The sequence below is a fragment of the Phocoena sinus genome, chromosome 6, assembly GCF_008692025.1.
Source record: "Phocoena sinus isolate mPhoSin1 chromosome 6, mPhoSin1.pri, whole genome shotgun sequence".
In the NCBI taxonomy this organism is placed as follows: Eukaryota; Metazoa; Chordata; class Mammalia; order Artiodactyla; family Phocoenidae; genus Phocoena; species Phocoena sinus.
The window spans coordinates 57548494-57574019 of NC_045768.1; the positions used below are offsets into that span (position 1 = coordinate 57548494).

A 25526-nucleotide genomic window follows, 5' to 3' on the forward strand; every position below is an offset into this window, starting at 1 on the left:
GGCTGTTTCTCCCCTATTTGTGTTCTGTAACCAGAGAATAGAAGGAGAAACCAAAACTGCTAAAAGTTGGCGCCATCCACTTAGTAAGCCTCCAGCAAGATCCCCAATGACTCTGGTGAAACAGCAGGCAACGAGTGATGAAGGTGAGCTTGTGTTGTTTTCCAGTATTTATTCCGTATAGACTGTATAATACTCAGAATTTATTCTGTCAGTTTGTTGTAACAAACTTTTCTAAAAAATGGCCTGGTAGAGAAGAAATCTCACCAAGTGGCAAATATATACACCATAAGGAGACCATAAGTAATACATAATTTGTTTGGAATTTATATTTTAGGGATACATCCTTGCTTCACATAATCTAGCCATGTTAAAGTCTTCCTTTTTTTATATGATGGGGTAAATTGGTCATTTCTGACATTTGCCTTGAGACCCTCCAGAAGGAGCTGACAATCATTTTTCTCAAGGTATCAAATTACGGAAATAACATGCTTTGTGTTTCTTTGCATTGCCTTTGTTTTTAACTTGAATCCTTTCAATTTATTAACACCATCTGAGTACGAAACTAGATGCCGTACTTCTATATCCTGTTACACCTGGTGTGTCATGAAACAGCCTTTCTCATTAACTAGATTTTACTGATGTGGCTTGGTGTGAAGTAGTTTTATTTACAACCAGTTACTATTCCTAGATGTAACATTTGTCTGTTTGTCTTACCTAGTTGCCCCTTTTACCTCTCTTTTTCCAAAAATGATTTTTGGTGTCTTCAATCATACCTCTAACCAGCTGTTTCTTCCTTGCAAGTGTCTCATAGCATCATAAGGGTCTATTTTTTTTCCATCTCTAAAAGGATCAGTTCAAGCAGGTTTTCTGTAAAAAGCCCTTCTTTGAGGTGTTCTCATTCCACTGAGGTGGAAATTGTTAAGTCTGTGAGGATGCTGTCAATGGAATAACTTGAATCTTGGGTTCAGGCTTCCATTTAGTTTAAATCCAGTTTATCAGAGTACACATCTTTAGCAGATTTTTTTGAACTTTTATTCACTGTCTTCTTTTATGCCGCATGTTTAGTTAGAAAAAAAGATCCTCAGTGTAGGGATCAGATAATGATAGTAGCAGTCTCTGTAATGCCAATTCAAGGTAGAATTGTGCCTTGAGTAATAAAAGTAATGAAACATATTTGCCTTTATTTCCATATATCATCATGTTCAATTTTTCTTTCTCCAACTTTATCATATGCAGCACAAACCGTTTTCCCCTTAGTGCCAAGATAAAGGACTGTTCTGTATAAAGTAATTAATACTTAATTTACATTACTTATGGATTTTCATTACCCTTCCCCATCATAGCCTCTGACAGCATAGCTTCTTGGAAGGGATTGGGCTATCCTAACACATAAGGAAAACTGCCTTCTCCTATGTCATTATCTTCCTAGGAAGTTTATTTCCGTGTGAATCATCGTAAATTGGCCCAGAGTTTCTCCATGGAGAGAAGTTCTGATTTCGATCAGTATAGCTTGCCAAATTTCTAAATGGATTGGTTTAACGAAGACATCTCCAAAGTCTGAGGTTAAATATCTTGCTGAAACACTGGTGATTGTAGCTTTTGCAGCAGTCTCGCCCTCTATTTTAATATATTAAGGACTGCTGCGGTCCTCTGGGGATTTTTGAGAATTGAGAGGAAACATCAGAGAATTACAGTGATGGCTGAAGATTTTTACAGACTTCCAAACAGAGAGTGGATAATATTCCATGTCCTGGAGCAAATTACTTATTTATTGGGAATTGAATGTTTTTACCTCAGCCTTCTCCCTCTGTGTCTTGTACATCTAAAAGTGAATGAAAATCATCATTATTATGATTATAATTATGTCATTATTAGACATCATTATTAGAAAGTGACGAAGAGTGGGATTAGTGCTCATTGGGAGCACACAACTCCAAATCTAGCGTCTTTGGGGAATTTCCTACCATAACTACTGGGCTCCTTTTGCACTCCTCTTATAGAAGTAAGTGTGTATGCCAGACAGGAGCATGACTAGATTGGAGCATCTGAGAAATTGCATCTCTAAACAGCAGTGTCCCTTGTTGGTGAATGAGCGTTTCTCTATTCAAGCTGGCATTTGACTCCCTAACAGAAAAGCAGCAGAGGGGAAAGATATTGATCCAGCACCTCTGGGAGCTTATGTAGGAGATAAGAGTTACCTGTAAGCTGCTCTTCTCAAAGGACAGTGCAGTGGCTCTTTGATACTCAAATGGCCAGAAACTGTAGAGATTATTCTAATTGGTGGCAGATCCAGTAATTACAGGATCAGCAAGGATTTCCTGACTCTTAGCCTGTTCTTTCCTGGAAGATTTTCCATACTTAGCAGAAAAACACGAGGGTCTACAGTGGTGGAGCAGAGTGGGGAGATACCTAAGAAATGAATTGATGTTTCAGAGTATATAGCATTTTTACATAAAAACTAATATCTAATTCATTCTTTTTAGGAGGATGAAAAACTCTCTCAAATGTATACTACATATTATTATTATTATTATAAATTTATTTATTTTTGGCTGTGTTGGGTCTTCATTGCTGCATGTGGGTTTTCTCTAGTTGCAGTGAGCAGGGGCTTCTCATTGCAATGGCTTCTCTTGTTGTGGAGCACGGGCTCTAGGAACACAGGCTTCAGTAGTTGTGGCATGTGGGCTCAGTAGTTGTGGCACACGGGCTCAGTTGCTCCACGGCATGTAGGATCTTCCCAGACCAGGGCTCGAACCTGTGTCCCCTGAATTGGCAGGTGGATTCTTAACCACTGCACCAACAGGGAAGTCCCTGCATATTCATTATTTGTAGTTTAAAAGAAATTACTAATCTGTCTCTGGTTTTCTTTTAACTGAAGTGTTTTTCAGTTCCCTTTCCCCTTAAGTCAGGCAGCTGCACTGCCTGATCAAGGTGATCCTGAAGCATGGATTAATATTCTGTATATTTTTCTGTTTTTGAAGCTAATTATACAATGTTGAATTGAAACAGACTTGAAAGAGAAGTGCTTGGGTGTTTTGAAACATTCTGGATATGTATCCATTCTCCTCTTGTGATGTGTCACTATAACAGCATGTTCCCCTTCTCCGATTTCAGAGCTTTGTGGTTGAGTGTCTATAGGGAAGGGGGTGTGTATGCAGCACGGGTGAGACAGGGAGGCTCTGAGAATAACATCTTGCTGGCCTCAGAAGGCCCTGAGTGTGAGACAATGGACCCTGGCCGGGCAGGAAGCTCAGAAATCTGCCATAGTAATTCTTTTTTTTTTTGCGGTACGTGGGCCTCTCACTGTTGTGGCCTCTCCTGTTGCGGATCACAGGCTCCGGACGCACAGGCTCAGCGGCCATGTGGCTCACGGGCCTAGCCGCTCCACGGCATGTGGGATCTTCCCGGACCGGGGCACGAACCCGTGTCCCCTGCATCGGCAGGCAGACTCTAAACCACTGCGCCACTAGGGAAGCCCGTGAAATACTTTGATATAACGTATGCTGTCATATTAAAAGGAAAACCAAAATTCTTGTCCAGGAAGTATTCTCTCTGTATATACGTGTATAGAAGAACATATGGTTTTAATTAGCTGTAGATATGTCACCTAACTCAGTTTTGTATCCTGAATGTGTTGGAATCCTCTTTCTACTGTGCCAAATCCTAGAACCTACTCAAAGTTAATATGAAGCTGACGTGTTGCAGATGTGGCCAGTGCTTTGGAGACCTGAGGGCCCCCAGAGTAACGATCGGGATAGTTGCTTAGCTAGCACCAGGATGTGTATGTAGGAGTGTGTGTGTGTGTGTGTGTGTGTGTGTATGTGTGCGCGCGTGTGTATGCATGCGCGCATGTGCGTGCGTATGTGTATTTCCTTCCCAGTTTGAAGGCATTCTTATTCAAAAATTTCTCACTAATGTATGCTTTTTCTGACTAGTTTTCATTAGCAGCAGTTTGTGCTGACACAAACTCAGGACTTTTCCTGAACTGACCTTAGGCTAATAGACATTGTACATTGACATCCATATTCTGAACATGCATTTTATCCATCCCCCTGCCTTGCCCTTTATGGTTCATTGTTTGGTCTTTAACTTCTCCTGCACACATATGTGCGTTTTTTAAAATTGAAGTATAGTTGATTTACAGTGTTTCAGGTGTCATGTATGTGTTTGTTTCCCACCTAAAATTTTTTTTTTTAACTGCATTTGTTTCCGGTATAAATTTTCCAACTTTTCCTACTATTGACTTACGGTATCTTCACTGCTTTTGTACTTACTGTGCACATAACCCCCTTGGTGAAGTGATAAGGTTAATGTTGTTTCTAAAGCAACTGTAAAGGAGAATCCCTGCAAACACACAGGAGACCTCATGAACGTGGCAGTGGCTGACGCAGTGATACTCTACTCAGTGATTCCCGTGGTTGTTGGTGTCAATTTGAGTTGACATACTAATGCTGTCTGTGGAGTTTTGCTGGAGACTTAGAAAGTTAAGTTGAAAGTTTATAAGAAAATGTACAAGATTGTTATCAGGTGATTTTAGTTCTCTTTGCTGATGACTTTTCAAACTTTTTGTAATAAATACATTTCTCTTATATTTGGGCAAAAAAGTATTTTAGAGAGACAGAGTATGGATGTGATGTACTGGATTACCAGATAATCCTCCAGTTACAAAAGAATCAGAAAAATGATTGATGAATAAAACAAGCAACCTTTATACATGCATGGAGAGGCAAAAGTAACATAAAGGGTCTTATTTCTCCATGTCTGTGATCATGGTCAGCCAGCTGCAGTGCTCCATTAGCTGCATGACCCTCCATGCTTTGGCTCTGTGCTTACCAAGTGAAGATTGTAGCAGCCTCTGCCACATGGAGCTCTTAGGAGGGTTAAAAGACTATGTGTAAGACACTCAGAACAGTGTCTGGCACATAATGAATGTTTGTTGTCTGTGTTGTGACATGAGGAGCAGGAATAGGGTGATAGCTGAGCTCTCGAGTAATGAGGGAAATCCAGAGGGGATTCACGGCGAGATGACATTCAGGTGGGTGGGAGAGAGTGAATGTCATGCCGTTTGGAGGAAATATGCCGGGACTAGGGTGGGGGCTGGGAAATCAGAGCTAAGACCTCATAGGATCCCCCAGACTCATAAAGCGGGACTCCTGAAAGCCTAAGCCCTTAGTTAAGGGTGTGCTAGGGAAAAACTAAAGACCAAAATGGACCATAGGCCCAGGCAGAGGCCAAGAGGTCCCCCTGCTGGGTCTCAGCTTGGGTGGGGAAAGAGGATAGGATAAGAGAAAGTCACCCTAACAATTCTTAACCTTAGGGCTGCCGTCACATTTATGCCTCTTATTCCAATCAGAAATTTAAACTAAAAGTGCCTCCAGGGCATCTAGCAGAAGCAATTGCAAAATCTTTGGAACCCACCTGAATAGGAGTTTAGTTGACTAAAAGACAATAGACGCTGACTGAAGTCCTGGCCTTTGTCCCTTACAAGTTTTTCGACTTCTGGCAAACCTTCTCTCTGGCCTCAGTTTCCTTTTGTGTAATATGTGAGCCTTGGTTTTGAGTAATTAGGGCTCCTAACCTACAGGTTCACGAATGGATTTTTGACATTTCAAATACCCTGAAATAATGTGGTGATGTGTTGAGCTCATCACCCTGGGACCAAATTTTTGCTTGTAACTCTTCAACTATAATTTTATACGGAAAAATTGAAAGATGCCATTACCCATCTGTACTGTTTACCCAAGTGCAGAGGTGACGCCACCTACACGTTTGAATATTGACAAGATTCAGATTAAAGCGCTGGTTATGGCTCTGATTTTCTTTAATCTGAACTGTCTGGAGAACTCTTTCTAAATCATCAGTTCAGCAAGTGCAGTACTATAATGAGCTGTTAAGGATCTCTTTGAAATTAAAGACAGCTTAGATCCTGATCCTATCTCTGTAATGTCTGCATGCCTTGAGGGTTACCTTAAAAGTGTATTTCAGGCAGTGTTACAGCAATTTATTTTTTGGACAGTCTGTCTATATTAATATTATAATTCATTTAGTAATAGATTAAATATTTAAATATAGAGATGGAAGAGGTGGAAATTGCTACATTAATTAGAGATTATTCTTGGAGTTTGGCCATTATGTAACCTATTTAAGCTACATTTTCAGTTATTTTGAAGAATAAAATGTGTACATTTAAGTACATTTAAGCAAGGAAAATCTCAGGAAATCACATCTGACAAAATCTGATTAATTCCTCAATGTTTTTCTCTGTTTCACACTCATTTTGTGGAAACATTCGTGTTTATAATGCAATTGAGGGCTTCCCTGGTGGCGCAGTGGTTGGGAGTCCGCCTGCCGATGCAGGGGACACGGGTTCGTGCCCCGGTCTGGGAAGATCCCACATGCCGCGGAGTGGCTGGGCCTGTGAGCCATGGCTGCTGAGCCTGTGCGTCCGGAGCCTGTGCTCTGCAACGGGAGAGGCCACAACAGTGAGAGAGGCCCGCGTACCGCAAAGAAAGAAAAAAAAAAGTTATAATGCAACTGAATGATAAATTGGTGCTAAACATGTTTTCCCAAGACTGGTTTCACTTTATTAGAGATTTTTGTTTTCTTCTGGGATTGCCTGATATTTCCTGGGTATTTTCTGAGCTTTACCATGTGTCATTTGGTAACTGTTAGTTCTGTTGGTGCAAAAGCTGGCTTTTGGGCTCTTTGTAATCATCCCTCAAACAAAAGGACATTACTTTGAATTGGCTGTTTCACTTTATCTTTGGCAGACAGATGTTTTGGTGAGTTAATACCCTCCTGCCCCTGGCATGCTGTAACTCCCTCCTTTCTAAGAGCATTGATATAGGTTTGCCAATCTTCATTTTGTAAAAAATTTTTATTTCAAAGATTTAAGTGGATATATTGACCAAATATAATAGTGATGTCTTTTATTGATTCAAACTTTAAAAATGTTATTCTAAGTATTAGATTAAATTAAAAATTTGTTTTAATACCAAAAACATTTTTGCCAGATGGTAGTGGGCACCTGACTCTGTTTTTGGTTAGCAACCTGACATCTGCCTTCTAGTCTCTCCTTGGCTGTTAATGGCTGTATGGCCTTGGAAAACTAAGTCATGTAACCTTCTAAGGTTTATCATATGTATGATGAAATTGTTGGATTAGTGATCCCAAAGTTTCATTCAGACTCTAAAGGTCTTTAATTCTATCAAAATATAATAGGAAGAAACTATCACAACATTTTAAATCAACTATACTCCCCGCCTCCAAAAAAAAATAAAATAAAATGTAAGGTCCCCAATCCTAATATATATATGTAATAGGAGAGGATACTGTGTAGTCCTCTTGCTTCATGCTAGCCTTTCTTGGAAAAGCAAAATAGTGAAGTATAAGAACATTCCTCATCAACAGTGTTTCCCCTCTGTAAAAAGTCCTTTTCTCTGCCAGTTTTGAAAAACAAATGCTGTTTTATGATCATTGCATGTCATGCTCCAAATGTTATTAATTTTTACATAATGATCTCTTCTTTGTTCCATCAATTCTTATTAGCTTGAGGTAATATTATACTTTCATAATAAGCACGGTTATATTTCTGTCTGTTTAAGCAATAAAACAGCAACTTCAGCAGATTACTAAGCAGATTGGCTTGGAATGTTTGTTGATAGGTCACAACCAGTGTTTTCCTGCATTATGCGGACATAAAACATTAGATGTTGTTGGCACTCAGATTTAATGGATATTTTATCTAGCACTTAGCTTTGTAATAAATGGGCGTTCTCAGTTTAGCTTGATTTTTCTGTTAGCAAAGCCCATTGGAGTCCCAAGGGCATTGACCTTTTCTGCAATACAGGGAATAAAAATAAAAAACACCTTGCCCTTATTATGGAGTGGCTCGGTAAGGGTTTGATTGAATTAGACAAAAATGCGCTAGCTTTTTAACTCATGTTACACGGTTGTTTTCTGTAGTTTTCAGAATCAATCTTGAGACTTTTTTAAAAGTGGTTGGCATGAAGTCTTATGATCAGATGTCTATAAGTGCTGAAAGCATTGGGACTGTAAAATGAGAGTCAAGACTTTGATTTATTTGAATTCATGTGTGCCTTGTTTTACTCTTAAAGTCTTGTAGAAAACATCTGAGGAACCGCTTTTGATATTATAATTGTGTGGTTCATTCCATTCTTTAGGAAAATTAATTATTGTATTAGGTTGAAATGTATGAAATTGCTATTTGATTTTCATATATCTTCATGTATTACTTTACATTTCCTTAAACTTGTACACAGCCCCTTCTCTCTGGAGACAAGGATGTCTTACCCTATAGGCCATTGAATTATCCTGTGTTTTGTACTACATTTTAGGCATTTTTAGTTCTATCTTTTGTTTGGCTGTGAAACTATGAATATCGAGAATAAGCATGCAATTTGCAAAGTTAATGTAGCTTTTAAAATTTAATTTTATAATTACTTTATGGTCTTCATTTTCTTTGTTTTGTCTCTGACTATTGAAAACTTAGCTCTGGGCTGGCAGTGTTTTTTGTAGGCTGACATTTGGGGACCATTGTCATGGATTTTAGGAAAAGACTTTTTACTTCTGGGAGGGTTGTTAAGTAATATGTGTAAGGCTCCCAAATAGTGAGTGGTTAGGAAGTGGCTCACTTTATCATCATTTAAATTCGATATAGTATTGTTTTATTCTTTTTTCTGATTCTTAGTTTCCCAGTTTTAGGGAAGTGATGAGGTGACATTTTTTTATACATACCACATGGACCTCTAAATTCTACATTGTTTTACTGTTCATGTTTGGTTTTGTTTTGTTATGGGGAGACATTTTCAAGATTGAAAAGTGTAGGGATTTTTGTTTTGCTAATAAAAAAGTAGAAACCAAAGGAGAAAAGGTTTGTGATGATATATGAACATATTTGAATATTACTCAAATATTTCTATAGTTGTTAAGGTCTTTTCTTGAGGAATCATACTTTATGATGCCTTTAAATGAGTTAGCCGAGGATCTGGGGTAAGACTCTTCTTGGGAGAAAACAGTGAGTACAAAGGCCCCAAAGGAAGGCAGTTAGTGTGGCATGTTTGAAGAACGGCAAGAAGGACCCCTGATGGCTTTGGATGTGGATCAACAGAATGAACGTTTGCTGCCTTGTCCTCTTCTTATTTCTGTACATCCTCTCGTGTAGTCCACACCCTTGTTTCTCTAGTAGTTGTCATTGTGGTTGCTCTGCATGAAGTTCTCTGTCTCCTTAGCAGCCGTTTTGTGTGATCTGCCAAGTGACACCTCTGTTAGTTCTTGGGTCAAAGTGTCTAAGGGTCCTGCTGTCCTTTACACAGATGACCAGAGCTGGCTCTTAGCTAAGAGGAGCATTTTTTTTTCTTGCAGGTAAAGTGCAACATACCAGTTGTTCTTTGCTTGGAGATCTTGTTTTGGCCATTTTAATATAGAGGCTGTTAATGAAATACTTTAAGAAACTGAAGGGTTCTTCCATGGGAAGTTTTGAACTCCTTGAAGGCAAGGGACTGTTGATTTTTGTTTCTTATCTCCAGCATCAGTCATATTGCCCAGTACACAATGAGTTTCATATGCTGTCTTTCACCTATCTTTGATTTGATTCTCAGAATAACTTCCTTTTGGTGCCATGTTGTCAGCTAGTTTTCCAAAGATATGCCAGCTTTTCTTTTTTAACATCTTTATTGGAGTATAATTGCTTTACAATGGTGTGTTAGTTTCTGCTTTATATCAGAGTGATTCAGCTATACATATACATACATCCCCATATCTCCTCCCTCTTGCATCTCCCTCCCACCGTCCCTATCCCACCCCTCTAGGTGGTCACAAAGCACCGAGCTGATCTCCCTGTGCTATGCAGCTGCTTCCCACTAGCTATCTATCTTACATTTGGTAGTGTATATATGTCCATGCCACTCTCTCTCTCACTTTGTCACAGCTTCCCCTTCCCCATATCCTCAAGTCCATTCTCTACATCTGCGTCTTTATTCCTGTCCTGCCTCTAGGTTCTTCAGAACCATTTTTTCTTTTTCTAGATTCCATATATATGTGTTAACATACGGTATTTGTTTTTCTCTTTCTGACTTAGTTCACTCTGTATGAGAGACTCTAGGTCCATCCACCTCACTACAAATAACTCAATTTCATTTCTTTTTATGGCTGAGAAATATTCCATTGTATATATGTGCCATGTCTTCTTTATCCATTTTTCTGTTGATGGACACTTAGGTTGCTTCCATGTCCTGGCTATTGTAAATAGAGCTGCAATGAACATTGTGGTACATGACTCTTTTTGAATTATGGTTTTCTCAGGGTATATGCCCAGTAGTGGGATTGCTGGGTCATATGGTAGTTCTAGTTTTCGTTTTTTAAGGAACCTCCGTACTGTTCTCCATAGTGGCTGTATCAATTTACATTCCCACCAACAGTGCAAGAGCGTTCCCTTTTCTCCACACGCTCTCCAGCATTTATTGTTTGTAGATTTTTTGATGATGACCATTCTGACTGGTGTGAGGTGATACCTCATTGTAGTTTTGATTTGCATTTCTCTAATGATTAGTGATGTTGAGCATCCTTTCATGTGTTTGTGGGCAACCTGTATATCTTCTTTGGAGAAATGTCTGGGTAGGTCTTCTGCCCGTTTTTCGATTGGGTTGTTTGTTTTTTTGATATTGAGCTACATGAGCTGCTTGTAAATTTTGGAGATTAATCCTTTGTCAGTTGCTTCCTTTGCAAATATTTTCTCCCATTCTCACGGCTGTCTTTCCGCCTTGTTTATTTTTCCTTTGCTGTGCAAAAGCTTTTAAGTTTCATTAGGTCCCATTTGTTTATTTTTGTTTTTATTTCCATTTCTCTAGGAGGTGTGTCAAAAAGGATCTTGCTGTGATTTATGTCATAGAAGGGCACATTCTTTTGAACACTTCTGGAAAAGTTATTAATCTTTTTATTATCATAAATATACTCAGTGATGTTTTTGACTGAATGGGAGAATAAAGGCCTTTTTTTTTCCCAAAAGGATAAATCTTGAAATATTTTTATATAGGAGATAACTGGGTGTCTGTCTAGATTGGCTCCTTCTGTTCCAGCCTGTCTTGTCATGTTAAAAGTTTAGTGTTTAGGGCATACATTTTAAGTAATTTTCTGGATGATCTTTGAAGAGATTTGCTGGAGACCCTACAGGTTATGCTGGAGACCCAGAAGGGAAAGAATCATCATCTGTTGAAGCCCTAGGTCTGTCTTACTAATGAATAGCAGCTGTACGGCTGGTAGCTCGTGTACTCATTTGGCAGATGAAGGAATTGAGGTTTAGAATTATAACCAAACATTAAGACCACATAGATTACATGAATGAATCATTGTTTTAATTTATTCTAATAGGTTTGGATCAGAGCTCTACTCTTGTAACCATGCTTACCTCAAAATAGTTGAATAACCATTGTTCTAGGCCATGGGAAGTCAGGCCTTTTATAACATTTGTTTCCTAATTTATTACTTTAACTGTATAATGTTTGTTATAGATTTAATCTTGTGATCACTTAAACGAATATTTTTAAGTATTATTTTTTAGTTTCACTGTTTACTAGTTGCCCTCTTTAAAAACTTATATATGCTTTTATATGACGAGCAGTGTAAATTGTTTTATGTAGAAAGTAAAAAAATAAACCCTTAATCATTAAAGTTAACAGTGTACATCTATAATAATCCCTGGGATCATGTCTTAGTGAGGCCCCCACCACGCCTTGGGAAGTGTTATTAATTGAGGGGGGAAAGTTGCTCTCTAAACAATGGGGTATGCCTCTAGATTAGTATAAGTAGAAGTCTTAAGAAGGTTCTCTGAACATCTTAAGATTCTCAAGTGAATGGCAGCAAGCCTGACTTTCTTTTCATAGCCAGAAAGTTTTCTGAATTCCCTGAGCTCCCACTTTTCTAGGGACCTCCTCCTCCTTCTCTTCATATGCTCTTCAGGATTGACTCTTTCCCCTGCAGTATGTTTGTTGCTGCTCTGGAGTCTCTGGGGTCAGCATGGGATGTACTGCTGACTTGCAGACTTTATAGTGATGTATGGACAGGACACATTTCTAGTTGTCCCTTTGAGACTGATCTTTTGAGAAACAGCATTGTTTATGGTCGTGAGGAGACGGCGGGTGCTACAAGTGAGGGTACTTCTGACAGCAATGGTGTGGCTTACTTTTCCCAGGAGCCAACTGGTGTCCTACAGTTTAGTTTCTTTCTTACACTAATGACTCAGCGTTAGCACAGCCCCTGCAGGTTAAGGACTCAGTCCAGTCTCACCAGTTGTCCCCACTTCAGATGCCAATTTCAAGTCCTTACACCTGACCATTGGGCTATAAAGTCTGGGGATTCCCTACAGTTCCCTCCTTAGGTTTGATAATTTGCTAGAATGGTTCAGGGAAGTCAGGAAAACACTTCTTACATTTACTGGTTTATAACTCAGGAACAGCCAAAAAGAAGGGATGCACAGGGCAAGGTATGAGGTGGGGGTAGATGTGTGAAGAACTTTCATGCCCTTTGCAGGTACATTACCCTCTCGATCCCAGAACCCTGTCATTTAGGGTTTCTGTGGAGGCCCCGTCGTGGCTACACGATTGATTAAATCACTGTCTATTTGGTGATTGACTCAATCTCCAACCTCTCTCCCTTCCCCTGATGTAAGAGGTGGGGCTGAAGTACTAACCCTCTACTCATGCATTGACTTTGTATTCATGCCTTGGTCTTTCTGGTGACCAGCCCCAATCCTGAAGCTATCTAGGCGCCCCCAGCCACCGGTCGTCTCATTAGCTGACAAAAGACACTTTTCAGTTCTACGATTCCAAGGGTCTTAGAAGCTCTTGTGTCGGGAACTAGGGACTAAGACCAAATATTAATATTTTAACCAATGATGTTCCTCTCACCCATATCATTCAGGAAATTCCAAGGGTTTTAGAAGTTCTGTGCCAGAAACCAGGAAAAGACCAAATAAATGTTTCTTTTTATGTGACAATATCATAGCGAGTATGATTTAAATAGCAAGCTGGGAGGATCATGTTGGAGAAGTATTTAAAATACATTGGAGGGAACTCCCTGGTGGTCCAGCAGTAAAGAATCTACCTTCCAATGCAGGGGACGCAGGTTCGATCCCTGATCAGGGAACTAAGATCCCACATGCCGCAGGGCAACTAAGCCCGGGCGCCACAGCTATTGAGCTCGCGCGCTGCAGTGAGAGAGCCTGCGTGCCGCAAACTACAGAGCCCACATGCTCTGAAGCCCGCACACCACAGCTAGAGAGAGAAAACCCGCACGCCACAGCTAGAGAGAAGCCCGAGTGCTGCAACGAAGAGACCGAGCGCCACAACGAAAGATCCTGCATGCTGCAACTAAGACCCGACGCAGCCAAAAAAATAAAGAAAATAAATAAATAAATAAGATAAATACATATTTAAAATACATTGGAAGGATGGAGGGGAGTTGTAAGCAGGCTGCCTGTGAGGGGCTACTTACTGTGATTTCATCTGCAAGTAATTTTAGAGGCAGAAGTTGTGATTGACCTCTTAGTACCCAGCTGTCACAGGTATAAATCAAATATTGTGGTTTAACTTTTATTTCTTCTTGAGCACTCTTAGTGGATTCTATATGCATATCTATTTCTACTACCTTTCTCCAAGAGCTTTTATTTCTGCCAGAAATATTCGGAGTTGGAGGCAAAAGCTTGGTTTCCTAGGTGTAAGTCAGAAAGAATATTTTTAATATTCTGGGATACTGTGTGCATGATCCAGGAGCTTGGTCCTTGGTTTGTAGGCAGGTAGGTTCTACTGATTGTTTTTTAGTGATGTGGCGATTGGAAAATTTTAGAGCAGCCATTTGAGGGTGCTGCTGGTATGACAGCAGTGTTTTCAGTGGTTTACTTCAGTACGTTTATCCAGGGTCATGTCTGTTTTCCCCATTCCCCCACCACAGTAGTGCTTGTCAGGGGGCTGGCTGTCCTTCATAGGAGGCCACTTAAACAGAGGAAACACGTCTCCTCTTGTGTTTCTGTAAATACAACAGTCCAGGAATCTAGATTTCTGCCATGCGATAAGAGGCTCACCAAGAAAAAAGATAATTAAGTGTCGGCATAGAATTTTTTTTTTTCCCTGCTATAGCTGGCAAACCTTGCAGACCTTGAAGAAACGAGAGAAAAGAGGGCCTTCTTGCAGTATTGACTTGTTTTCTTTTTGCTTAAGCATTACTCGTTGATTGAGGAAAACAGTTTATGAGATTCTTGCTTGACTGTGAGAACACAGTCTACACCAGCTTTATTAGGGCTGTGTTGTTCAACAGTGACTCTGTGATACTAATACTTTTGGGTGAACGTGCACATGTATAGTCAGTGATTCTCAGTCTTTCCCTCAGGACTGCTTATGCTCATAATCATTTTGAGGACCCCAAAGAGGCTTCATTTCATCTCCTTTCTTTTCATTTCCTTTCTTGAACTCCCTTCCCTTCCCTTCTCTTCTCTCCCCACCCCATTTGCCCCCTTGCCCCTTTGCCCCCTTTTCCTTCCCGTGGATTTACCTTAATGGTACTTATTTGCTGAAATTTAAAACAGGGAAACATTTAAAGTAACAATCATAAATGCATAAACAGTTACATTTCTTTTCTTTAATTCATCAATTAGTTTTATTTTCTAGGTTAAAAACCCCAAATTACTCTCATCTTTATTCATGTTTTCTATTATTAAAACAATTATTATATTTTGTTCTTTTTTAAAAAAATTTTTTTAATTAAAAAAGATTTTTTATGGAAAGGCATTTTATTTTAAATATAGCAGTGTGTACATGTCAATCCCAAACTCCCAGTCTATCCCTCCCCGCCCCACTCCCCCCCTCCTCCGTAACCGTAAGTTTGTTCTCTAAGTCTGTGAGTCTGTTTCTGTTTTGTACTTATTTGCTGAAAGTTAAAATGGAAAAATCTAAAGTAACAATAATAAATGCATAAACAGTTACATTTATTTTCATAAGAAAGTAACAGTTTTCCCAACCATAAAAATAAAGAGAAGAGCAGCATTGTTTTATATTTTTTGCAGAGCTCTTTAATATTGAGTTTAATAAAAATTGGATTCTCATGTCTGCTCTGCATTCAGTCTGCTGGACCATGTTGTTCTGGTTGAGGTATATTTGAAGAAAGTCCAGCTTACTTGGGATACATGGTTAGAAGGGGTGCAGTATTTTAATAGTCATAAAACTTGACAAATGGTGGTTTTTTAAAGATTAGTTGCAACATGAAATCTGAAATCCCATCAGTGAACTTTTTGTTCTCTATTAAGCTAAAAATTCATTGGTCTGTCTTGCACTTTGAGTGGCTCTTCTATGCATGCGTGATTTTGTAACGTCATGCATTGGTAAACAAAGATCTGTGTCATACAGGTCTTTTTATATAATATTAAAAAATTACATTTGTTATTATCACCATCAATTCCATTAGAAATAGCTTTAATTATTGGGAAGCTGTCAAGCTCGCAAAAGTGGATACAAATTTTCCAAAGTTCTAATTTTGACTCAGAAGCTTGAATTTCATCATTGTCAACAAATACTGTCAGTAGTTTTTTTGTTAAAATGAAAGCTTTCTTTGTTCACGTTCATTGCTGTCAGATACCCAAGTCTGAATAACCATAGCTTGTCTGTTAGTCATTCGTTCAAGTAAAAATGGTGTTCCATGAAAAAGGCAGCTCATTCAACATGCGATTCAATTAATTACACATGTGCTTTTCCCAAGACAACCATTGAACTTCAGTGTGCGGCAGAAGTGCTTTATGCATACATCCCATTTTATTGCACATTTAATAAAATTGATATCTTTTTCTTTTGCTTCATCAAGGCATTGTTAAGAGAACAGCCCCCCACCGCCAACTGCAAATTTGAGATAGTCAAGAATATAACGACTGCATTGGTGCCACTGCCTTGATTCAAGCTAAGGCACCAACAGTTTTACCCTTCATAGCTTTTGTGTCACCATTACAGATGTCAGCAGTGTGACACAGGCAAATAACGTCTTCGTGTTATTATTTTTTCAGTTTATTTTTTTTATTAATTTTTATTATAGTTGCTCCTTCATGTTATTATGAAATTGACAATACAAACCTCATGAAATTGTGTTGTGTGTCTCCTAGAGTACACAGACCTTACTTTGAGAACTGCTGTTACACTATTAGCTCTTCTTTTGTTCTTGTTGAGAATTACAGTTGGGAAAGAAGGGAGTTCTATGCTGGTAACATTTCCCAAATGTTTTTCCAAACTTTGATGCATTTGCACCAAGGGACCTTTCTGTTGCCTCATTCTCTCTTGATTCTATAGCAAACTGTGGCACTCGGGGTGAGACTCAGAGCTTCTGAATGTTGCTGTGCTGGTATATTAAAGAGATAATTATAGTAATAAAAACATGGGTATTCATTGAATGCTTACAATGTCCATGTCCTTGTATGTTTTTTTTTATTTGATATTTGTATATATTGTGGAATGATCACCAAAATTAGTCTAGTTAACATACATCACCACACAGTTACAAATTTTTTTCTTGTGGTGAGAAAAAGATCCACTTTTAAGATCCACTCCGTTAGCAACTTTTAAATACACAATACAGTATTAATCAATCAATTACTAGTTGACTATTACTAGTTAACTACTGATATATTGATATCTTAATATTATATAATAGTTAACTATTTTTTTAACATCTTTATTGGAGTATAATTGCTTTACAATGGTGTGTTAGTTTCTGCTGTATAACAGAGTGAATCAGCTATACATATACATATATCCTCATATCTCCTCCCTCTCCTTGTATGTTTAATATCTGCCCCTGCCCTCTTCTTTTGTGAAGGTGTTGTGAAAACTAATTTGATATTTAAAAAATCTTTAAAACAGTGTGGTCTATTTTCATTGCCTGACATCTTACAAAATGCATCATATAGGGAAGTAAATACATACCAACGAGATTATAGTGTAACTTTAGAGGTTCATTAGTTAACTATAGTTGAAGAGGAGGAGGAGAGGAAATTCCTAGGCATAGTGATGCCAAATGATCAAAACACTTAGAAGCTACGATGCAAAAAACATTTTCCCTCTTCCGTATATTGGAAGATAGAAAGTATTTTTTTCAAAAGTAACTGGATGAAGAAGGTACACTAAAAAGAGACCAGAAACAGGAAAGGTGTTTAGAGGCTGAAAGGGAGGATTTTCATTTGGAATTGTGTGATGATGAGAGTATTCAGATATCCTGAAAGTACTTTGCCCCCCAGAATATTTAAGGCTTGTAGTTTACATGAATATCGTGAGTCTGGGAAAGGCAATAGCTAAGGTTAGTCTATTCTTGAACAATGCCATGGTTCAAAGGTAAGCAAGAGCTCTTGGAGATAGAGGAGGGGTGAATAATTTGATGAGATAATTTCAGGAAGACAAAATACTTACCGTCAAGAATGTGCCAATGTTTCTGACTTTTAAAACTAAGTTAAGGGCTTCCCTGGTGGCGCAGTAGTTGAGAGTCCGCCTGCCGATGCAGGGGACACGGGTTCGTGCCCCGGTCCGGGAAGATCCCACATGCCGCAGAGCGGCTGGGCCCGTGAGCCATGGCTGCTGAGCCTGCGCGTCCAGAGCCTGTGCTCCGCAACGGGAGAGGCCGCCGCAACAGTGAGAGGCCCGCGTACCGCAAAATAAATAAAAATAAATAAAACTAAGTTAAAATCTGAATAATCATTATCATGTATTTATGATTAAATGCCGTTTCTTTTTCCCCTCTCATAAAATTCAGCATGGAATTGACAGACAGATCATATGAAAATAAGATAATTGGATGGATTTTACGTAATAACATGTGCATTATATAATCACTTCAGAATTTACAAAGAATTTTAGCACTTTGGAATTTGAAAAGAAATTTTACATTTACTATTTCATTTTAATATTAAAAAGAAAAAAGACGCCTGAAATAGGTGAGAAAGGAATAATCACCATATGAGAATCTATCTTACGGAAAGAGTTAGAATTTAAAGCTAGGTCTTTGGGGGAGTTCCCTCGCGGTCCAGTGGTTAGGACTCAGCGCTTTCACTGCCGTGGCCCCAGGTTCAATCTCTGGTCAGGGAACTAAGATCCTGTTAAGCCTTGTGGTGTGGTGGGGGGGTGGGGGGAAAGCTAGGTCTCTGGACAGACAGTTCCTGTACTTGGGACTGCACAGTGCTCCTGCCATGCCGCTTTGCATACTCTGGCCTGGAGAGCATCCAAACAGAAGACAAATGCTCTTTGGGCCAGAATATGACCTCATTTTGGGGCAGGACAGCTGTAGAGCAGGGTCCTCTACCAGGTCAGTGTTGAGTCTGAGGACAAGTTCAAGGTGTGTCCTAGATCAAGTCTTAGACCAAGTCTGCCAGAGGGCTTGGCACACACACTTTCCTGCTCTCTGGCTCCATTGTTAAGAATTGTTCTTTTCCTGTACTTCTTGTTCATTTTCACTAGGCTTTTAGGAATTAAATATTTCCTTAATCCCTAAAAATATTTTGAGAACTCATCACCTTATCTTATGACCATCTAAAGGAATGAAAGCATCATCCATCTTGTGAGTTTCCATCTTTTTTAATAAAGCAAATGATACGATAAATTCATTGTGAGCCAATAAGTAGAGTCCAAGTTATTCAAACCCAAGGATTTTTTTTTTTCAGTTTAGATCTCATTTTTAGTATATATGTTGGAGATATTAGCTATTAGACTTTTTGGTATTTCAAGTTCCTGGTTAACTTTCACTCCCATCTTTCATTTGTCAAATTTTGGTCTTCACAGTAAGTCTTCTATTGTGTATTATAAGGAAACTGAGGTGGAAACTGTTAACGTTTAGTGTCAGATTACTTTATTTCAAATGTAGGCAAAGGTTCTTACCTTTGTTTCAAACACTGCCTCTGACTGAATGCTAAGCATTTCCATTGTAAATAATAATGCTGCTGCCGATACCGATACCGTCACCACCACCAGGACCGCCATGGAAACAGGAACGTTCCCTTTTGCTTCAGTTGGCATTTGATGTCTTTTGAATTATTTTCAGCCTAATTTAGCTCTTCCTATTTTCCGCTTGAGCAAATCCACTTTGACTTTTTCTAAAACAGGTAAGTCAACAAGGCAAGGATAGGAGCACATTAGTTCATAGGTATACCCCTTCTGGGACTTGAGGACATTGCTCTACAGTATTTATTTGCAGCACTGAGACAGCTGGTGAGGAAGTTTAGAGTGTATCACAGCTGTATAGACATCAAGTACTAGAGGTAGCTGTGGTTGCTCCCACCCGCTTCCATATACTGTCCTCTGCTATAGGCATGAGGAATTTTTCCTCTTAACCTGTTATGTCTTTCTGTATTTTTCTGGCCTTCTATAAATTTTTGTAAAATGTCATTTTTGTGGAATAGATCTATGCCTCTTTCATGTTAACAGATATACATGCTTAAGAGATTTGACCCTCCGGGAAATCATATTGAACAAATGAGATTTAGCATAGGGATTGTCTTTTATACCCATGTAATGGCAGTATATCGCTTGGCACATGATAGGTGCTCTGTAAATGTTATTTTCATGCATTTTGAACCTAAAAATTAATTAAATGAAATACAATTAATAAACTTTTATTAAATCATGCACAATGTTAGGTCAGAAAACTAAAAATATCGGTAAGACAGGTAGTGGCTAGCAAATTCCACTGCTAGCTGGAAGATAATCTCACACATATAAACCCTTTTACCCTGGGAGGTATCATGGTAGCACAAGAAAATGGAAGGAGTGGAGTTGAGAGGAGAGAGCGGTTTAGTGATTCCTGGCAGGGATGGGGAAGGAGTGGAAAGGAGGGTGGTCTGTGTGGCCGTTGGATCTCAGGTGATGATGCGGACGATGAAGATTTTGTTTCACCTCTCGGAATATATTTGAAAGATAAAATAGGTTTCCTGTCTGACATTAATATCACAGGTACTTTGGAGTGTGTGCTTCTTTTATAATCAGGGTTATTGTTTTAACCTGAGTCCCCTGCTCACTGTGTTTTCACACCCTTTCTCTTAAGAGTTGCCCGAGGTTCCATCGATTGAGGAGGAAGTGGAAGAAACCGAGTCTTGGGCAAAGCCTCTGGTCCACCTTTGGCAGACGAAGTCCCCAAACTTTGTGGCCGAGCAAGAGTATAATGCAGCCATGGGCAGAATGGAGCCGCACTGTGCCATCTGTGCTCTGCTCATGCCCTACTACAAGGTAGCCAGCGGGAGGGGCCCCGCCCACGTCTCCTTTCACTGCAGCACTTTGTGTGACTGTGAAAACACAGGTGAATCTCTGCAGGGTTAGTAGGCACATGAAAAGGAAGACATTAGTACTTCTGTAGCTAGTGGCTATCATAGAGCAGCAAATGGAATTCCTGAGTGCCACTTGAGAGACTTTTCTGTGACAGTGCTTTATCATTTTTGAATGTCTTGGTTTATTTCAGTCAAGGGGCAATTCCAACCTTTCTTTCCACCCCTTTCACCAAGAAACACAGAGCTTAAAGCTTAAGAATAGTAGAAGCTTACAAAGAGAACTTAGATCTAATCTCTGCTCTATGTTTGAAAATATTACTCTCAATCATATAAATGTCGGCTCTGGGCCCACATTTAAAATATCTCTCTTCATCTTCCCATGTGGAACATGCAAAAGACACAGCAGGACTCAATGCAAACTGAATTGTCCAGTTCACCCTCATCAGCCAGCCATTCATGATATTATTTTCAGAAGTCATTTTGTATATGTTATGCTGATAGCATCTTAGGTCAACAGAGGGCCACATTCCCCAGCACTAACACAGACAAAATGATCTTTCAGAATCTGGTAAGAGTAAAACTACCAGATCCGTTTTTAGATACAATATATTTTAAAGCCTGTTGATGTGAACATTGTGTTCTGGGTTATGTTTTCACTGATAGAGTCAGAAATATTTTACTCAAGATCACATCATTCCTGGAGTTCCACATGAAGTAATTCTGGTTAGACGTTTCAGAGCATGAATATGTGTGATGTGCCCCATTCTCAGACCTTTGTAAATAGAGGAAGTAGTTCATTCACTTGTCTTTGAATGTGACACTGGTGAGTGATTAACCTTATTTTTATTTCCCATTTAGTCACTAATTTTCTGTATTTTCTTGGAAAAACTTACCTTTATATGGACTCTTGCTTCTGTATCATAATCTGCCTGTGTATTTCCCCGATAATTAAAAAATTCCAACTAAAATGATAAGATTTGGGGAAATTTATTAATATAGGGTCTCTGGGGATAATAAGATAGTTGATTAATTAGTTTCAAATAAACACTGAATATTTGTTGTATATTTTGGTGAGAGGTGACGATTTCTTTTTGAACATTATCCTTTGTTATTTAATGACATTTGCTAGATCTTTCCGTCTCGCTGTTTTAAAACTTTGTGGTGAGTCAAAAAGCCTTCAAAAACTCTAAATACTGTTGTACAAATTAAAACTGAGGTCTTTGAAGATACGCCTTCAGGTGTAACCAGGTAAGATTCTTCAGTAAATGAAATCAGATCTATTAACCTAGCGCAAATAAAGAAGCAAAAAAAGTTCATCAGAAGAATTGATGCTTTTCATGAACTATGTATTTAAGAACGTAGTTTTAGTAGCTCATCGATTTCTGTACCAGCAGATGTACAGAATACCCTCTCATTCTTACAGCTTAGCTTCTGGATGGGAGCCTGAGGAGCGGCACTGATAAAGAGCTAATAGTGGGTCTGGGAGAACAAGGGGAAGTACAGCAGCTGGAAGTTAGTGGATTAACAGCTATTAGGGGATTTGAGTGACCAGAGCAAGTGATCTGAGCTCTTTTCCATGTTCTTCGCTCACGTGGAAATATTCTGTTTTTCAGCCAGATAGCAGCAATGAAGAAAATGATTCTAGATGGGAGACAAAATTAGACGAAGTGGTTACTTCAGGAGGAAAGACTAAGCCCCTCATTCCAGAGATGTGTTTTATTTATAGCGAGGAAAATATAGAATATTCTCCACCTAACGCCTTCCTGGAAGAGGATGGAACAAGTCTTCTGATTTCCTGTGCAAAGTGCCGCGTACGGGTTCATGCAAGTAAATGAGTCTATCACTCATTAATCGCTGGCTTTTCAGTGCTTCACATAGTCTCTATTTCTCACCCCTTTGTAACCTGCCAAATCTATCACATTGTACTGTTGGCATTGTTAATGGTTAGATCATTCTTTATCACATTTCTTCTAAGAAAGTATGAATGGGTGTAATCATCCTTTTTCCTGCAATTTTATGTGGTATCAGTGGAGAACAGATCTGGTTCTGTTTGTTTGTTTGGGGTCATTGTGGGATTCCTTTCACATGCTTGAATTTTACTTAAAGTTTGTAAAAATTGAGTTTTAATCTCTAATGTTGATTCATGACTGTTTTCCTTTGTTACTTTTGAAAGAGAAATGAGTATTCTTTTGGTGATTTGGGGAATTATTGTTAAATTTAATTATCGAGTTAAAATTTTATTCTTTGTAAGGGTAGGGAGATCTTCATTGCCTTCCCGGGGGAAAAAGTGCTTAGAGTTGTTTTCCCCCAAGACTGAGAAAGTTAGGCTCCATACCTGTCTCAATTTGGTGTTTTTACATAATTGCGTTAAGTGGCATATACATTTTTTTAGATTGGTCTGCCATTTAAATCCTCTAAAATGTATAAAATGGATCTATTAAACATTGCAATTCTATTTTAAAGCATTTTAATATTCCAACTCTTACCAAGTCAGATGTTCTGTTAACGTTCTTACGTATGGTGTGAGTCTGTCAGTGTAGTATGAATGATTTATGATAAAGGTATTACCTTCTATATTTACCCCAGAGTAATACCAGTCTTGTGTTAAGGTTGAAACTGCCTGGCTATCTAGCATTTATTTATTAGATACTTTCATCTTCCCCAAGGAATTTGAACATGATGTGCTTGAAATGTAATTATATAAAACTTCTTATTTGCTTCTATCAGTTTGTAACACACATACACATATATATACACATTCACTCTACGTGATTATATTTATATGAGAGACAGTGCACCATATCACAAACAAGTTTGGATTTAATCTTGACTCCAGAATGCACTAGCTATGCAATTCAGCCATAATATTTTATAAACATGTGCTTGAACTAAACACTTTATGGTCTTGGGTAACTATGATAGGCTTTTCTTTGGGTAATTACATTTCTGTTATTTTCTCTTCCCGTGTCAAATGTTATAGAAATTTGATATTAAAAATTACTCCTTTAAATTTTACTCATTTAAATCTTTTAAAACTCTTTCTTCAGGAAACCAGAGTAACACATGTTTGTTGATACCGTATAATTGCTACATATATTTATATCATCAGCTATCTCTTTACATCGTTATTTTGAGTCAGGCATGTACTGAATGGACAAATAGAATTGAAGACAGCTCTTCATCACTAACTATGAATTGTGCATCCTTTGTTCCTATCACTGAAATTAAAGCTAATTAAACATAATTTTTGAAATGTAGTTTTACATTACATTAATTTTATGCACTGATTTTATGTACATAAATATTGTGTCACAGTTTATGTATTGTCATTTTAAAACTTCCCCAAACTTTGCTTCATAAATTGCAACTTATTTTGAAATATGTTTTGCATGAGTAAAGGACTAGACTTGACAATTTAGAAATTTTCTAATCACACATTAAGTATTATCATCAGTGTTCTCTATAATAACTGTTGTGAGCACTGGTAACTATTAAGATGCACACTCTCATTTTTTTCTGGCAGTGATAATCCTATTAGCTATGAGGCATGGGAACCAAAAGTATCTTTGAGCCAGCCTTGCTAATGTTTTGTTCTAAGCATTGAGAATCAAAAATGGTATGGTAGGCTGCTGTTCCGATTTTATTTATTCAGTGCTAAAATGTGTAATATTGTCAAAATGCAAAAGACTTTAATTAATGGATCCATACTATTATTTTACAGGTTGTTACGGTATCCCTTCTCATGAGATCTGTGATGGATGGCTATGTGCCCGGTGCAAAAGAAATGCATGGACAGCCGTAAGTGGCTAATTTTAGTATCTTTTAGCTCCTTTTCTCACTCCATCCACTGTGGGTCCATTTAAATCTAGTGGTCAGGTAAGATAGTACACAGTGCTTTTGTGTGCCATTCCACAGTTACCTGTATTTCTTTGTCTTCTCTTTCCAAATCATCCTACCTGGTAGCTCTATATCCATTGTGGAAATGTTAAATACAGTTCTAGGCTCACCGTTTGCTCAGGAACCTATGGAGACTACTGGTTTATTAGAGCATGTCCAAAGTATTGCTTCATGTTCTTGCCCAGCTCTATTTTGCAATTCTTGAAAATAAGTCTTCTAAGTAACAGTGAAGGTGGGAATCTTCAGTGACCTCTCAGGAAACTGTGCTAATTCACAACTATTCCACTAGCGTGAGGTCTTCCCCGCTTATTCATTCGTACATTCATACTTTAGAAAATTTTAGAGTGTTCTGTGCTAGGCGTTGCTGTGAACTTGAGATAGAAACTTCAACAACAAATGGTTCCCCACTTGGAGAACACAGATTTCTCTTCACCTAAACTGTTTTTCCTGAAGACCCTGTTGAAACTTTAGCTTACATCCAAGCATTACGTTCCATTCTGTTAATCCACCATGTCACCCATTCTGCCATTTGATTATGTGCTACCTTAACTTTTCTTAAAAATTCTCTTTCAAGAGGTATCAGAACATGTTTGAAAGTGAAGACCGATCAGATCTCAAGACTGTATCCCTCACTCTTGATCTCAGAGCAGATGCTCAGCTTGATTTTGATTATAATAGTAGCATTTGCTTTATTCCTTAATGATCTCTAATGATAATGAATTAAATTTCCTTGCAACCAAAGTTACAAACCGGAAGGACAATGCTTTACATGAGGAAAATTTATGTCATGATTATGTATGTTTAGCTCTCAGTGTTGAAATAGACATATGGTGACTATAAATTAAAGGCATCTGTGAGAATGTCTTTCTGTATGATTTTATTGCTGGCATTCACTCTGGGTAATGAGGGGAAAATGGGGCAAAATATGGACACTCTTTATAGTGCAAATAATCTGATTTCATATTAGAGGTAACATCTCCAACTTAAGAATTCTTTTCATTAGTGGGACCAGATAACATTTTGGTATTTCCTTTGCTGTGTTCATTATGTTAACAAAAACTGTATAAATGTACAGCATCTTTAAAACAGCCATGAAGTCCTGCTATAATAAATATATTCAGCTCTTATTTATCAAGCTAGTTCTATTCATATTATATGAGCCAAAGTAAAGCCTTGTAGAGTCAGTTTTACTAATGATATCCCCTCATTCACCCTGAAGTATAGATTTAGAATTTAGAGATATTCTAATCCAGTTCACCAAGGCATGAAGAGTTCTCTGTTCCATCCACAGTTACTGCTTGGCTCCTGTGCTCACACACCGAGCAGTCCTGTTACC

General features: G+C 38.5%; 1 protein-coding gene across 5 annotated transcripts in view; it reads left to right on the forward strand.

Annotated features, from left to right (window-relative positions):
- KDM4C (lysine demethylase 4C) overlaps positions 1–25526 on the forward strand; it is a 428305-nt gene that overhangs the window by 231460 nt on the left and 171319 nt on the right. For 2 of the 5 annotated variants that reach the window (XR_004350381.1, XR_004350380.1), the window contains 5 exons: positions 35–143; positions 20074–20255; positions 20957–21116; positions 21907–22120; positions 24015–24091. Coding sequence is in view for 2 of the 5 variants with exons in the window: in XM_032634921.1 (XP_032490812.1) it covers positions 35–143; positions 20074–20255; positions 21907–22120; positions 24015–24091 (582 nt within the window). In the remaining 3 variants the exon portion in view is untranslated. The remainder of the gene's footprint in view (positions 1–34; positions 144–20073; positions 20256–20956; positions 21117–21906; positions 22121–24014; positions 24092–25526) is intronic. The other 3 variants (XM_032634921.1, XM_032634920.1, XR_004350379.1) reach the window with 2 other exon arrangements.